The 15,812-nt window shown below is 43.8% G+C and overlaps 1 protein-coding gene across 1 annotated transcript; it reads right to left on the bottom strand.

Annotated features, from left to right (window-relative positions):
• Positions 1 to 269: 269 nt before the first annotated feature.
• On the bottom strand, positions 270 to 1,731 carry h1-0 (H1.0 linker histone). Its single transcript, XM_023808049.2, has one exon. The coding sequence runs from the start codon at positions 1,468 to 1,470 to the stop codon at positions 868 to 870; it is 603 nt and encodes a 200-aa protein (XP_023663817.2). The 5' UTR covers positions 1,471 to 1,731; the 3' UTR covers positions 270 to 867.
• Between the last annotated feature and the right edge of the window lie 14,081 nt (positions 1,732 to 15,812).

Below are 15,812 nucleotides of genomic sequence, written 5' to 3'. Positions count from 1 at the left end.
ACGTTGAAGCTGTAGCTGTCACTTGGTAAATGTGTAGCAACTTTTTTATTACTTTGTACAGTAAATCTAATCGTGTACCAAGTCTTCATTAATGCTAACTCCACATGGCACGTAACAGAAATGGACGCATGCGCATTCTCTCCACTTTTAATAATGCAACAGCAACACATTATCCCATTACATTTTCTCTCCTTAGCAGAGTAATTCTGTCGGTGATTAAAATTTCACCAACCCCCCCCCCCCCCCCCATAAACACAAAAACACACGTATAAGATTAAAACAATTTATTATAGTATAAACGTTTCAAAAGATGGATTCGTAAACTATTAAATACAAATTATGTAATTTAATGGAAAAAGTATTCGAGTCAAAATTTACAGCATAGGTTATTCAGGATATTCGAATGGAACTGTATCAATAACTGTAAAACCTATCGCCGTCAAATGCCTGTATGGGATATGAAGCTACAGTACAGGGCTGATCAAAGCTGTGTCATCGAGATCATTAAAGTTTAAATATGAAACCTCATGCATAGAAAATGCTACGTTCCAACCATAAATATAGCCTACAGTTCGTGTCACAAAAGGTACTTGCTTCCGAGTCGTTCAAAATTATTAGAAAGTCAGTCAAGAATAAATAATGATCATATATAGTCACAGAAAAAAAAATACGTTGCTTGCATTCAAGATCCTTGGTGACAGGATCAAAATATGTCTATTGAGCAACATGTGTAGATGAGTTAGGAAAGGTTCGATAATTCCGCGTGAAACGATACAAAAATAACATTTAAGAAAAGGTTGTCTTCCAAAGTATTTACAGTCATTGTGTTTCTGTAGATAATAGAGTCATTTGTTTGTGAATGTCCCTTTACTTCTTTTTCGTGACTTTTTTGGCGGTGGTCTTGGCTTTTGGTTTTGCACTTCTCACTTTCTTTGGCTTGCTGGCCTTGGCCGCTTTGGAGACCTTGGCTTTCTTCACGGGTTTCTTCGGCTTGGCCGCCGCTTTCTTCTTCGCCGGCGTCTTCTTCACTTTCTTCTCCGCGGCTTTGGGTTTCTTGGCTTTCGCCGGGGATTTAGCCACCTTTTTGGGTTTGGCCACCTTCTTGGGCTTCGCGGCTTTGACCACTTTCTTCTTGGCTTTTTCCACCGGTTCGGGCTTGGCTGCCTTCTTCAGATCTTCGGCTTTGGCCAGTTTAAATGAGCCCGAAGCCCCGATGCCCTTGGTGTGGCGCAGGATCCCAGTGGCCACAAGCCTCTTAAGTGACAGTTTGATCTGAGAGTCCGCGTTGTCGCTTACCTTGTAGTGGCTTTTTATGTACTTCTGAATAGACTGTCTAGACGCACCTCCGCGACTTTTGTCGGCGTGGATAGCAGATTTGATCATTTCCGAGTATTTGGGGTGGGATGCTGATTTCTTCTGGGATTTAGTTTTCCTTGCCTTCTGGGCTGGTGCTGCTGCCGTCTCTGCCATGGTGATCCCGGGGTTTTTTAATTAATCACAGCAAATATCTTAAGTCTTTGCACCTTTGAAATAACTCCCGATTTCTCTCCTGCAAGTCTGTCACAAATAGTCCAGGTCAGATATATCTGGAAGAAGCGTCGATTTTTCTTATAAAGACGTCTTTTCAGTGGGTATTTTAATTAAGTTAATATTGGTTTCCAAGTGAAAAGTAAGTGAAAACACATGAACAAGGACCAAATGCCACCGTATAAATATATTTCATTCTCCCAGCTACTCCTGCGAGTTTATCAAGGCTCCGCGCGGACGTGATTGAGAACACCAACTGCCAGCAGCTGATCTAGCAGCCTCTATGAAACACTCGCAGTCCGGTTTGTGTTTCTTCTTCCTCGATCTCTTGCGAAATGTGCAGAGTATGGGGTCGAACGGGCTCGCAGAACCGCTCAGCATGAAAGCGGACACCCTGGGCTTCACGGTCGTACCGGGTTCCCGAAGCAATTCATCGGCCGATTAACTTTTATTCCCTGAAAACCTCCGCGAAGTGATGCGCGCTAAGTTCAATTTTGCAGAATTCTTGCAAATTTCACCCAAACAGATAAAACTGACGACAGAATTACCGAATGCATATGGAAAACTGATAAATATTGTAACGTTTAAACGTGGATCGAAGTGTGTAAAATACTTTTTTTGTTTATAATGCATCGATATAGTTTCCTAACTAACACAGCCCTGCCATTGACTTTGAGTGACGTGGTTGAGATTATTTACTGTTTAACCTACTATAAATTAAAAGACTCATAAATTAAGTCAATGATATATTGCGGATTATGTATCTGCATCCTTGTTTGATTCAGCCGAATGTCGATTGTGTACTTTTTATGGCTGCTTGAAGAGGGAGTTTGAAATTCACAAACGCGAGCTGTAATCAGGTCTGGGTTTCTTCGTTGTTAGGAAAGTTGCCAACACCCCCAAAGATCTGGTTTTCTGATCATCATCTGATTATACGAAGGGATTTTAAACAAATGGACTTTGCTTTAAGCACTCTACAGGATATATACATCAGCTCAGCATTCCCACTGTCAATAAAGTAAACAATTCGTTTATTATAGAAACCAGTGGTGACATTCTTTTGTTCAGAAACTAACTCGAGCAAGTGTATCGACTTAAAAATAATACGATTTTGAGACCCTGGTTTTCCCAAGCCGATTTCTGCTGTCAGTAAAACCCACGAGTGCATCTCTGTTTTACATTTAAATGCAAAACAATTGAAATTTATTTTAATTCAGATTTTTCTGAGCTGATATATTTTCATAGCAAAACGCCATCTTGGATGCCTCCAGTGTTGGATACATTGTAAGCTTTTCACTTTATTTAATGCATTCATTGCACCATTATTCGATAAAAATTAATTATTTTGGTAAAGCAGCCCCTTAACACAGCCAGTTTGTTTGAGGGAACATTTTTTTTCTCTCGAAGGTAATAAAATATTGCCTTCGTGTTTAAGCACAACCCACGGTCTGTCGTTCGCACCAGTTTACTCTTGGCAGAAACAGGTTAATAGTCCAATGTACACTGTGAAATTATATACTGTACTGTTTAGATTACGTAAAAAAAAAACTAGATATTCCCGCCTCATTAACGTGTGTCAGGTTATCAATGGCTCGCCAAATTAATTGCAAGCAACGGAAGTATAAGCTCTTCACTGAAATGAGGCTGCTAATTTTGTTATGCTATATGCAATTCATGCGTGCACGAACTACTTTACATTTACACGTATATTAATATATACGACTTGAATTGCAAAGGAATTAAACTGTTTTCCTCAACATTTCTCTCCTCTAGCAAGTGTTAAATTGTGTCCACGTGTGTTTCATATTTCTCAGACCCAGAGTACATTCTCGCTTTTGATAATAAACCGTGAGCTCTGGAATGATACCTGATTTACCCAGGCTCGCTGCGGGTTGGTGCTGAAGACAGCACCTAGAGTCTACACCCCAGGCGACCGCTCACACCCGGGCGCCACCCGCCAGTAGGGCTCTTCGAACAATGGGCACCACAGTCGGTCGCTACACGATGCTGATATTATTTTTATTATTATTATTATTATTGTTGTTATTGTTGTTGTTGTTATTCCCGATAGCTTAACGCATCAAACAAAAAAAATGTAGAAAATATTTTTATTGTTTATTCATTATTTACAGTAGGCCTAGTTACACCTCGGTATTGATAATATACCGCTTAGTATTACTTGGTAAATGTCCGGTCGTTTTAGAACAGAATTTAGTCAGTTCAGCAAGTCTAGAAACAGTTGGAATCGTTAAGTTTACAGGTACACGGAGCATGTACGCTCCATAAATGGACTGCAGTATGAACATGTACTGTAAAACCACGACCAACAAAGTCCAGTCCTTTCCTTTGTACAAATGTGCATAAATCAATATGAAGGTGATCAATTAAACATGTGTTGCAGCCTTTGTAGGCTTTTATGGCATTTTGGATGGTCAAAAGGTACGCATCTATGATTAAATGCGTAAAACATGTTTGTAAAGTGAGTATTGCAATTCAGTATACATTCAGGAATATGGAATTTAAAAGAACAATGAATATTTGTACTGTTGATTGAGTTGAAAGGTCACACCATTTGGGTGGGGGATGGTTGCATCTAGTCAGGCTTATGAAGCTTGTCCCCGTGTCAGCGCCACCTAGCGGCCTTGCCAGGTCCAATTTTAGTGCAATGAGGCATTTGCACTCTTTCTCTTTCCCAGAAATACGTGACCCGCAGTCTCTTTATTGCTGAATATTGTTGAATAGGATATTGACGAAAACTGTAGAAATACTTGACAGTGGTAAATGACAGGCTTAAAACAACATCAGTAATAATAATAATAATTATTATTATTATTATATTTCGGTGTTATAGTACCATAACATAATAACAATATACTACTACTACTAAAAATAATATAAAATATCCATGTTTAAACTGTAATTCCTACTAGTATGATGTCAAGATATTTGCATTTTTCCCCCCAAAAGCCCTTATACTGTTCATTTACGCTATACCTCTTATTAAGCACCTGAATATTCAATCCTAAATTAGAGCCCTTCGCTGTGGATTTACCCTAAATGATTCCTGGCTTTGTAAACATCTGCACTCCCACCCTTGGCACCAAACGGCACACTCTTGAATATAATTTCAGGTTAGAAGTGCGGCTGAGCAGATTATTTGCTGACAGGTTAATTGTGAGGAGATATATAGTGCTCATAGGCTGAAAGAATTATGGGATTAAACACTAATACACCTTTTTCTTTGCCTTTGCAGTCCCCATGAAATTGCAGAACGGATGCAGCCTTGTCGAAACACGCCTCGGCTGCCGCTGTACTTCTCTAATTATTTATCGAGCCTGACTTCTTTGTGTTCGCGGTGACGTCAGAGACATGCTCTTTCTGCTTGTGTCGATTTTCTTCTTATGTCCAAATTTCATCATCCGATATTGTACTATAAGCCTGTTTTTGATTGGATCCTGTTATGGCAGCACCATTCGCGGGGAATAATCAGTGCTGTGATTGCGGTTTCCCTGGCGTGCTGTGTGTAGGTCAATGCATCTACATTGCTGACTTCGAAGGATCATAAAAAGAGGTGGAACTCATTGTATGGCCTACGGTTTATTTTCTACCAAGTTATTTTAAAAGTCTATCTTGTATTTTAAGTACTATGTAGTGAGTGTGTAGAAGTATTACGTTGCCTTCAGATATATTTTTAGGACTGAGGTATAGCTTAAGAAATGCTTTAGGCATTAGCGTTACAACCAGGTTTTTCTGCTTTTACTCAGGACATAACTAGTGCATCTAACCTTTTACAGCAGCTCTTTCATGAGCTAGACAGTAACTGCAGTTATTGAAATTGTCTTTGAAAGTATTTTTTGCTTAGAAAGGATTTTTTTGTGACTTTGTTGGTGACTCTTCATCAAAGCAAGCTGTGACCTGCAGAAGTGTTCAGGAATGATTTAGCTTTAGTGTTTAGACTCTAGATTGTTGCCAGGGAAACTCTCTTTTTATTATCCAAGATTAATGCTGCTATGACAACAGAACATCATATAAACCCAAGCATTTGATTTAGACAGGGTAAGGTATTGGACTGGAAGATATTCATCAACAACAGGGAAGTCTATATTATAGACTGCATTTATGAATAACCAATAAATAAAATTGGTGCATATAAATAAAATTGGTGCACATATTTGTCTTGCACATATTTTGTCTTCATTTAGCACTGTATAACTGCTGAGAGTCAAACTGACTGCATGCTGAGGTAAATTACCTGCAGTCGTTCTGTGACTAGCTTAATACTTGAAGATTAGCATGTGTTGCTAAACCCCACGTAGGGATGTCGATGTGTGAGGATGTGTATTGCCGTTCTTTAATGTTGGGATGTGGTCGCTACTCGTGGCAGGCACAGGCATGTCACTTTGAGCTGCTGATGATGTCCCCTTTCCAGACATAGCAACCAGTGTTGCATACCTTCTCAATGAGGCCTCCATCTTTTTACTTTACAGCATAATGTTAGTGCTAAATATGTATGGGCCGGAAACTTGATACTTGCCGTGATGTGCAGCAGAAATTGTTTTTCTAGGACCGTGTTTTTATTTTTGTGTTACGGCTTCTGTTATGGATGAGTAGTCGGTTCATACGGCTTGAGGGATCCCGGGTGATCTGTGGAGCATGGAGGGATCCCGGGTGATCTGTGGAACATGGAGGGATCCCGGGTGATCTACGGAGTATGGAGGGATCCCGGGTGATCTGCGGAGTATGGAGGGATCCCGCGTGGCCTGCGGAGCATGGAGGGATCCCGGGTGATCTGCGGAGTATGGAGGGATCCCGGGTGGCCTGCGGAGCATGGAGGGATCCCGGGTGGCCTGCGGAGCATGGAGGGATCCCGGGTGGCCTGCGGAGCATGGAGGGATCCAGGGTGATCTGTGGAGCATGGAGGGATCCCGGGTGGCCTGCGGAGCATGGAGGGATCCCGGGTGATCTACGGAGTATGGAGGGATCCCGGGTGATCTGCGGAGTATGGAGGGATCCCGGGTGGCCTGCGGAGCATGGAGGGATCCCGGGTGGCCTGCGGAGCATGGAGGGATCCCGGGTGGCCTGCGGAGCATGGAGGGATCCCGGGTGGCCTGCGGAGCATGGAGGGATCCCGGGTGGCCTGCGGAGTATGGAGGGATCCCGGGTGATCTGCGGAGTATGGAGGGATCCCGGGTGATCTGCGAAGTATGGAGGGATCCCGGGTGATCTGTGGAGTATGGAGGGATCCCGGGTGATCTGTGGAGTATGGGGGGATCCTGGGTGACCTGTGGAGTACGTGCACTTGGTTTTGTGGCTTTTGAGTGTGAGACCCACTGGGGCTACACAAGATCAGGAGTAGGAGATGGCGCTCAGCGCTCTGCTGACTCCTCACAACAGTCTCCCCACTTCTGTGACCAGCACATGGTCAGCCAGCACCAACCTTCTCCCTGCTCCTCTACCAGCCCATGGAGCTACATGCTTCATGTTTCAGGACTGGGGCAGGTAACTATTTTAACTGTTTCAGCTGTCATCTCCCACCCTCATTCCATGAGAGTAGCAAATTACACACAATAACCTCCCAAAGTGTAGCAGCTGTGGCCTGTCAGTCTGTCAGATTCTATCCTGGAAGTGGCCTGTCGTTCAGCTTAATCTTATTAACTTTAAAATGCACATAATAACCTATTATTTTCAACTCATTATTTAATACTGCATTTGTCATTATCAGTAATAAAGCTTGGTCGTTCATTAGAACATTTCTTGACACAATAGTTTTAAGTGTAATAAATATTATAGTTTCTTTATTCCAGAAGATCACTTTGCTCTGTTTTACATAAACAGTAAAACGCAGTAACATCACTGCCGCAGACTGTTTGCACATTTTTTTTTTTTATCCACTTTGTATTTGCTTGTATGAACAGCCATCACATAAATGCATAACTAAATTTAACTCTCTCTCTGTTTGTAATCCAACAGGAACCATAAATCATTTATCCAACAAATTTAAGTAGAAATGTAACTTTTTTCTGTGGGGAAAAAGTAAATACTTTGTTATATTTAGTAACTATCTCCTTTGGAAGATATAACCTCTTGAAGCCATTTGTTATAACTCAGTTTTTTGCGTCAGCCTAGAGAAATTTTTGCCCGTTCCTCCATCCGGGAATCGGGAGGGCGGCATGGTGGCGCAGTGGTTAACACTGTCGCCTCACACCTACAGGGCCAGAATTTGAGCCTCCACCATGGCTTTGTGTCTGTCCTCCCTGTGTCATTGTGGGGTTTCCTCCAGGTACTCTGGTTTCCCCCCATATTCCAAAAACATGCTGCGGTGAATTGACCTACCAAATTTCCTGCATGTGTGTGAATGGTGTGTGAGTGTGCCCTGCAATGGGTTGGTGCCCCATCCAGGGTTGTTCCCTTCTTTGCACCCTTAGCTGCTGGGATAGGCTCTGCCCCCCCCCCCCCCCCCCCCCCCCCCCCCCCCCCCCCCGAATAGGACAAGCAGTTACAGAAATTTGATGGATGTTGGAGGGTTTTTCTTGTACAGTCCTCATTAAGTCCCCCTACAACATTTCAGTTGGATCAATTTGACTTGGCCATTCCATAACCCTTCATTCCTTTTTTTGTAACCACTCCTTGTAGATTTGTGTGTATGTTTGACGGATTGCCTCACATTATCCTCATGCACACTCTGATGTGATGTTGAATTCATTGTAGACACTATGATGGCAAGTTGGCTTGTCCCTGTTGCCACAAAGCAGCCCCAAACCAAAACACTCCCACGACCAAGTTTCACAGTTGGTGAGAAGGTCTATTTCTCCAACTGTATGTTTTTTAACCAAATATTACATCTTGAATTGCGCCCAAACAACTCCACCTTTGACCCATCAATCCAGAGTACATTGTTCTAGAAGTGTTGTCCCTCATGCTGGTGTTTAATGCAAGCTTCAGTCTTTAGTTGATGTTCTTTTTTGGGAGCAGAGTCTTCATCCTTGCTGACCCCCATGTAGGCCAAATTTGTGAGGTCTCCTTCTAATGGTTGACTCCTAGAACTTCACATGGGTTGTGGTAAGAGCTCTTTATATATTCTTTGATGATACCCTTGGGGTCTTTGACTCTCTCTGTTGCATCTTGCGCACTTCTCTTGGGCTGAATTTAATCTGATGACCTGGTCTGGACAGATTGCCAATGGTTCTAAATCTTCTCCATTTGTAGATTATTTTACACACAAATGAGTGTATGATTTCAAGTGGCTTGGAAATGGCTTTAATTCTCTTCCAGGAGTCTTAAGTATCAACAACCTTCCTTCTGAAGCTGTCAGGCAGCTCCTTTGGTTTTGGCAGGACTGCATCAACGTCCCTCAATGGTTATGACTGAACATGACCAGGTGGAACTGTCAAAGATACATTCAAGTAATGATCTCCTCATTTGCAACTGAAATGGTGCATCTGATTCTATTTTTTAGGTTTAATGTTGTGATTAATGTAAGGGTGTACTATTTATTTTCTGATTTTATTATATTTCTTTATCAGTATTGTTAAAACGAAGATCTACTATTTGTCTGTCCGGATATGTTGAAAAAGACTAAATTTTTCATAGGGTGTACTTACTTTTTCACATGACTCTGTGTATACACAAGCCATTTCCCTTTGTAGTTATCTACCTCTATTAATGATGGTGTGCCAAGCACACGTTATAAACTCTTAACAGCCCCACCGATGCCTTCACAGCTGAGGTCCCTCACATCTGTCACTATTCCCAGGTAATCTGGAGGTATAGTGACCGCTGCAGCCTCCAGAAGCTGCACTTTGGTCGCCTCAGAAGCAGGTCCTTTTATTTATCTTCCTCCCGTCATCCCCGCTCAGCGACTGTCACGCTCTGTCATCATGCCAGTGTTCGCACACTCTGTAGGTTTCTGCCGAGCTTTCATCTGTTTCCCCAGTAGAGGGCGGCAGGACCCTGGAGAGAAGTGTCAACAGCAAAGACAGGGGTGAGAGCAGCCGGTGTCACGCATGGCTGCCAGCACAAAGGACCCTCCTCAATCACCATTGAGATGGATGCACTCTGCTCCTGGGGATTGAAGATACTGCTTGTCCATATCCAGGCTCTGACTTCAAGGTCCATTGTGTCCTTCCACGTAGCTGGAGAAACACGGAGCAAGGCATTGTCCTGTGGTCCTGCTCTCTCATGACCGGAAGAACTCAAGCATCACGGGGCCTTCAGACATCCGTACCTGCAGGAATAGTCAGGATTGCTGCTGCAGTGATGCCTGGACCTGTGTAGGACTAACCTACTACGTTCCACATTAATCACTTTGAGCGAGACCCCAAACATAACCGTTTTGTTATCTTGCATTTTTGTGTTCTCTATCACAGTAAGGACTGGACTAAATAGAACCAATCAACATTTCCATCCCAATGATCAGGTCATCAAGTAAAAAGATTGCTAATTGAAAAATACGGTAGCCTCGGGGTGACCACGACTGAGCTTAAGACTTTACGTCAGCCTTCCATACGGTGTTTCAGCCTTACGAAAATTGATCATAGCTACTAGAGGTGAAGGGCAACAGGATTGTTTGTTTTCTATGCTTTCTCCCTTTAAAAATCTGTTTGACATTCACAAACAGCTGTCCATGCTGGGCGGGTTTATTTCATTAATGAATTATTTGAAGGGGGCCCAAATAATGGTAGCCTTTCTAACGATGTCTCTTGATTGAATGTGATTATGAACAGCTTTATGCATGGAGGTACTGTATTGCTGCACGGCTGGAGATGAGAAATTTTGTGTTCATTTTAAGTGCTGTTGGCTGGCAGTATTACTGAAGGTCCATCAAGTGGTCGACCGTTATGTGGCCCTGAGCAGAATTTGAGGGGTGAGTTTGTCTGGTCAGAATAACCGGTCTCCCATTTTGGTTCCCAGTTAATCCAGTTAATGGTCTTAAAATCCAGCTCACCAGCTGACTACAAGGCTCAAGTTTGTAGCCAGTCAACTTGTTTTATAATAACAATCTTTCCTGTACCCAGATTCAATGCATTTCAAGTGAAAAGCCAAAATCCTCAAACCAAGATGACTGCAGCTCTTGTTTCCTTTTCCTGGTATCTTATGGACACAGAACCTGTTGCCTCTCATACTATCCTGGCAAGGAAAACAAACTGAGCCTAGATGAGATGCCAGTCTTAAAATACTTGTGTAATTATTTTGGATTATATTATTTTTTACCTTCTACAAAGCAATTCATGTAGAATATTCTGTCTTAACGATTTTCCCCTATAGAGATTTGCCCAGTGCTGTTGATGTGCGTTGTGCTTGTATTTTCATGCAGTAGTGAACCTGAGTTCCGTGGGGGCTGCGCCTGAGCTGATATTACAGTGAACAGGCTACTGGAGACACACCACCCCCCTCCCTCCTTCCCATTGCTGATTACACCGCACCATGCTGAAGGCTGGAAAGATCATCCGCTGTGAAACCTCTCTCTCACCACCGCTCACTAAACAGCTACCAAAGCACAGTATCTGTTACTGTAAAAATTAATTATATCTTCACGCGCTTTCCAAGGATCCCAAACATTAGCATCCCAGAATGTTTTCATGAACAGTGAAATGTGCTACAGACACATACAGTAGGAAACATTTTGCACTGAATTTTGACCATAAACCGGAGAGTCTGCCAGAGATTTCAGGTAGCCCAGAAGAAATCGCTGTTAATAATTTCAGTTGGATTTCACTGGAGGCAGTTGACCTGCGGTTGGTTAGTCCCGGAATCATGAGAGGAGCACAGCACATTCAGAGGACGCAGCATCTGAGATCACGCTTAGGAATGGGTGTCTGGGAGTGCAGTGCGGTGCTTAATCGTGAATGCTAATGTTGATGCTACACTGCGTCTGCTTCGGCGTGGACCGGAGCTCCGTGTACTCATGCAAACCCTGCCTAGGACGATGTTAGCTATTGCTGTCACCTTCATGCATCTTCATTTTATCCTCAGAATGCTACCTCAAGGTAACAGTCTGTCTGCTTCTAGCTATACACCCCATGGTAACGTATTGCAGCAAAGCTAACATCCCGGGGCCCTCGTGCTGCAGTAGCGCCGCTCCACAGGCATCTCCTGCTTTGCTGGGCGGCGGAGATCGTTACGGCCCGCTATCACAGGGAACCATGAGGTCCACTTTAGGGGAAGTCCTGCCAGGGGGAGGTAGCTGCTGTCAATCCCTCCGATTGGACTCGCTCACAGTCCCGTTAGCCTGTCTCTTCTTGGCTCTATATGTAGGGATGGATTCACTTATCTGGGGGCCCTAGGCTGGCCTTGCTGATTTAACTAATCATTGCATTTTCCCTGCGGCGGGGCAGGGTCCTCATGTCTGCCGCGGCCCCAGGCCATAGCCTAGGACAATGCTTCCCAGCACAGTCCTCGAGGACCTAGACTCTCCAAGTTTTGGCTCCTTCCCAGCTCCTGGCCTAAGATTTCTATGCATTACTCTGGCCCTGCCTGCATGGTCCTGTCTAAAGATGTTCCTCGTCAGGGGAGCCCTCTGCCTGTCAGCCCTAGTCACTCGGCCATTCTGTCTTGCTGTTGATTTATTTCTGCATATTGCATTAATGTGTATTGTTTGTGAAAGCTGCTGGATCATGCCTCTCTCCTACCTTCCTGCGTCCCCTTATCCACAGTATTCATCTATCCCAGGACTTGTCAGCATTCTATATCATCAAGAGGGGTTTATCAGTTTGCTGTTATACAATTTTGGCCTGCACAATGCAACCCCTTCCTTTACTCTTTCAGCAGTGATAAGAGATACTTCCCCTCCTGTTTTTTTTTTTTCATTTTTTTTTCTTTTCCCAAAATCTGAAGTTTATATCTGGAGCCGTTAAAGTCAGCAGAGTGGGTGAATGCTCCTGTTAAGTTCCTCCCCCAAGCCTACCTCTCTCCCATGGCATATCTGCAAAAAAAGAGATATTTCACTCCAGAGCAAGCCATTCCACCCATTTCTACTCATTCTTATACTGAAAATTAAAATGATTGTAAAATTAAGTTACACAGAGAGGAAGCTAATTCCGAGTGCTCAGTACCTTTCATGTAAAGTAATGTTTTTCTTGTTCTCATCTAATCTGCTTTCCAGCTAGGTACTATTAATAGCCTTGTGACCTCGAGGCCTAACTGTAAAGTAGCCACCACAGTCCACCTTTTCTGCATTTGGATCCCCTCTCCCCCAGTCAGCTTTGCTTGAGAATAAAGAGATGTAGTGCCACGCTTACATGGAAACCAAACCTGAAAGCAATTTCCCTTGCCCTGTGCTGGACTTTCTGTAAGGGAGTGTTATGCTGTTTTGGTTGGGTAGCCGAAACCACACACCGTGTTCCAGCTGAGGTCTTATCGGTACTCTTGATTACCATCCTTCAATGCACAGATACATCTGAGTATTTTGGCAGCATGTTCACAGAGACACAATACAGGCACAGATGAATATATGTAAAGGTTTACACCATTCTTATTAGCTGCTGTTACCCGTTTCCCCAGTAGTACCAATACTGCCAATTCCAGCGTTCCGGATAAATCACCTAACATTTATCTCCATTGAATTCCATCCACTTCCTCTGCTTGTTGCACCACCTGTTTTTCTATCATTTACAAATCTGTGAAATATGTCAGAATCTGCGATTCGTTTATATTATGAGGCATAAAAGATCCATCACAGAGCACTACAGTAAATCTCGAATACCTCTGCCTCTACTGGAGGCTGTGCCTCTTAAACTCGTACAATACTTTCCACTTTTATTATCCATGCACTACTTTGGATCGCGGCTTTAAAATCAGCCTTTTATGTTAAACTTCTATGCTGTTACAGTAGTTGCCTTCTGGTCTGCTCAGATGTGTGGATTTCCTCAATCTATGCTGTGCCTTTGAGTGATATTGTTTAACAAATCTGAAGTGAAAGCTACCCACCACAACTTCACCTAGTATCTGGAAGCCTAATTGGTCTGAAATTTACAGAACTGGTTCTATTCTAGTGTGGATTGGCCAATTGACCTGATATCAAGCGGTTATTAGCAGGAACGCTAATGCCGATTGGAGAACAACCACAAACTTCACTGCTATCAGCCCAGCAATGCAGATACCCCGGGCGGCGCTCATGTCACGGACAGCGGAGCAGCCCTGACAGACATGTGCCTTGTCTGTCTTAACAATGACCTCGGGGAGATGATGCCAGTTTTCTTCTGATCTCAAATAGCTAATCTCTTAGCCGAGGCCACGGTCACGGCCATTAGGGAGTCCTAGATACATCCTTTTATTTAAAGGATGCATGATCCTGTATGTGCCATTTATGGGAAGTGTTGAAGCTGGTAAAGCGAACGCATGCCTGGATAACAGATATGACTGTAAGAGTGTTACAAAAAAAGGTTAATTAAGGCTTGCCACAATGAAAGGAACTAAATACTCATGCAAATGGAATATTTCAGTTTTTTTTTTATATATTTTGTGATATAAAACTAATATTGTGTTAAAATAATTCATCTTCAGTATCATAATTATTTTTATTAAAAAAGTACAAGCAAAGAACAATTAAAGAATCATTTTGTAATCCAATAAAGTGTATAATTTTGAAAGGGGTCTGAATACTTTTACAGGGCACTGTAAGCATGACATGAGCAGGAAATGACAGTGAATGGGACATTTCTCACTCAATTTCTTTTTGGTCTTCAAAAGGCCGCCTGGTAGCTGGTTAGTCTTGCGATGGCAGTAGCAATACCCGGGTGGGGGGGCAGGAGATTTCATTTTCCCCGCTACATTAATTGCGCATTAGCTGTTTCTGAGTCAGCTGGTGCTTACAGTGTATGTGTGAACAAGCCCCTGGGACCACTGTCAAGCACAGCTCAATCTTTCAATGTCAGGAGCCCACCCGCCCCCAACCCCCCCCCCCCCCCCCAGCACATGCTCAAGCCCCACCCACTGCCAAGAGGCCACACAAAAGCCCAGGCCCCCGGACATACGGAATAAGCAGCCCCTGGACCACGAGCTGCATCGTCGTGCACAAACCTCTGCTGTTATTATCTGCCTCAGTGTGTACTTACGACATGCGTACTGATCCTAGCGAGAACACTTTGTCCTGACGCTGTCTAACATTCACCTTTTCGACAGCGTTTGAAGCTAATTTCCATTTTTGAAAATGGTTAGGAGGTAAAGCGCGAGTTATTTCTTTCTTTCGAGGGCCTCCGTGGGGGTGCGGTAATTGAATGGTGAGGAGGCGACGTCACCCCGTGTGGGGGCCCACGCTGCCACATGCGCCCTCTAGGGGCGGGGCTCCGGCTGCTGGAGTTCGTGGACTGAGAAAGACAAAAGGCTGACCAGAGAGCCCGGGGCTCCAGGTCCCGGCAGCGCCACATGCCGACAGTGTGGCTGCCCTTGCCCTTGCCCGTGACTCGCCCATCTAACCCTGGTGGCTGCTGGGTAAATGTGTACCTGTAGTGTGCCTGTGTCACCGATAGCTACAGCAAACCCACATCACACCCCCATAGGGCCACCGTGGAGGTGGGGGTAGGGGGTCTGGCTTCTGGACAGTGAAGGAACCAGAAATAGTCACCAACAACCTAGAGAATTGAAGGTTGCGGTTATTTACTGTACTTTCATCACTTCTTAAGGATTTATGATGGTACATTAAATTGTGCTACTGTTTAGAACCATTACCTTTCTTAATGCACACCAGTTGATAAAAGATCTAGCAGTGCCATTATTTAAATCATTCCCTACAGTCATAAATCTAAATGAATGACATGACCTTTGTGTTTCAGTCTGCGTGCGTAAGACTCTCCATCATCCCGAGTCACGTCTTGATTCATTGCTTGTTGAACAGTGATTATTGCTGCAATTATGGTAGCTACGCATTTCACATTCAACATCTTAGGTATCATACATACACAAATGCCATGCAATCCAGTAAATTGTGCAGTACAGTTACAGATTGTCACCACGGAATAGTACTTGAAAGTCAGCTCCATGTGGCTTATAGCTGGGGGACAGACACTGATGAATGTGAATGACAGAGAGCTCAAGTGGGCAAAGCTAAGAGAAAAAGAAGTTTGTGTGAAACAAGCAGTGGGATGATCGCATTCAGTCACTGGAGTCTGTGTGCAAGCTGCAGTGTAACTTATTCCCCCTGCTTCTCCCAGACGCTGTGCCCATACTCTCCCGCAGTGTGCAAAGAGCTGCAGCCAGCGGCCACGCCTCCTCCGGCTCCCATTGGCCGGCAGGGGCCGCCTCCCTCCTCCACTTCATTGGCATTCAGGCAGTGCACTCTGTGTGGAGGG

The sequence above is a fragment of the Paramormyrops kingsleyae genome, chromosome 5 (assembly GCF_048594095.1).
Source record: "Paramormyrops kingsleyae isolate MSU_618 chromosome 5, PKINGS_0.4, whole genome shotgun sequence".
In the NCBI taxonomy this organism is placed as follows: domain Eukaryota; kingdom Metazoa; phylum Chordata; class Actinopteri; order Osteoglossiformes; family Mormyridae; genus Paramormyrops; species Paramormyrops kingsleyae.
Note: the sequence above shows the minus strand (reverse complement) of the source record. Positions and strands in the feature narration are given on the sequence as shown.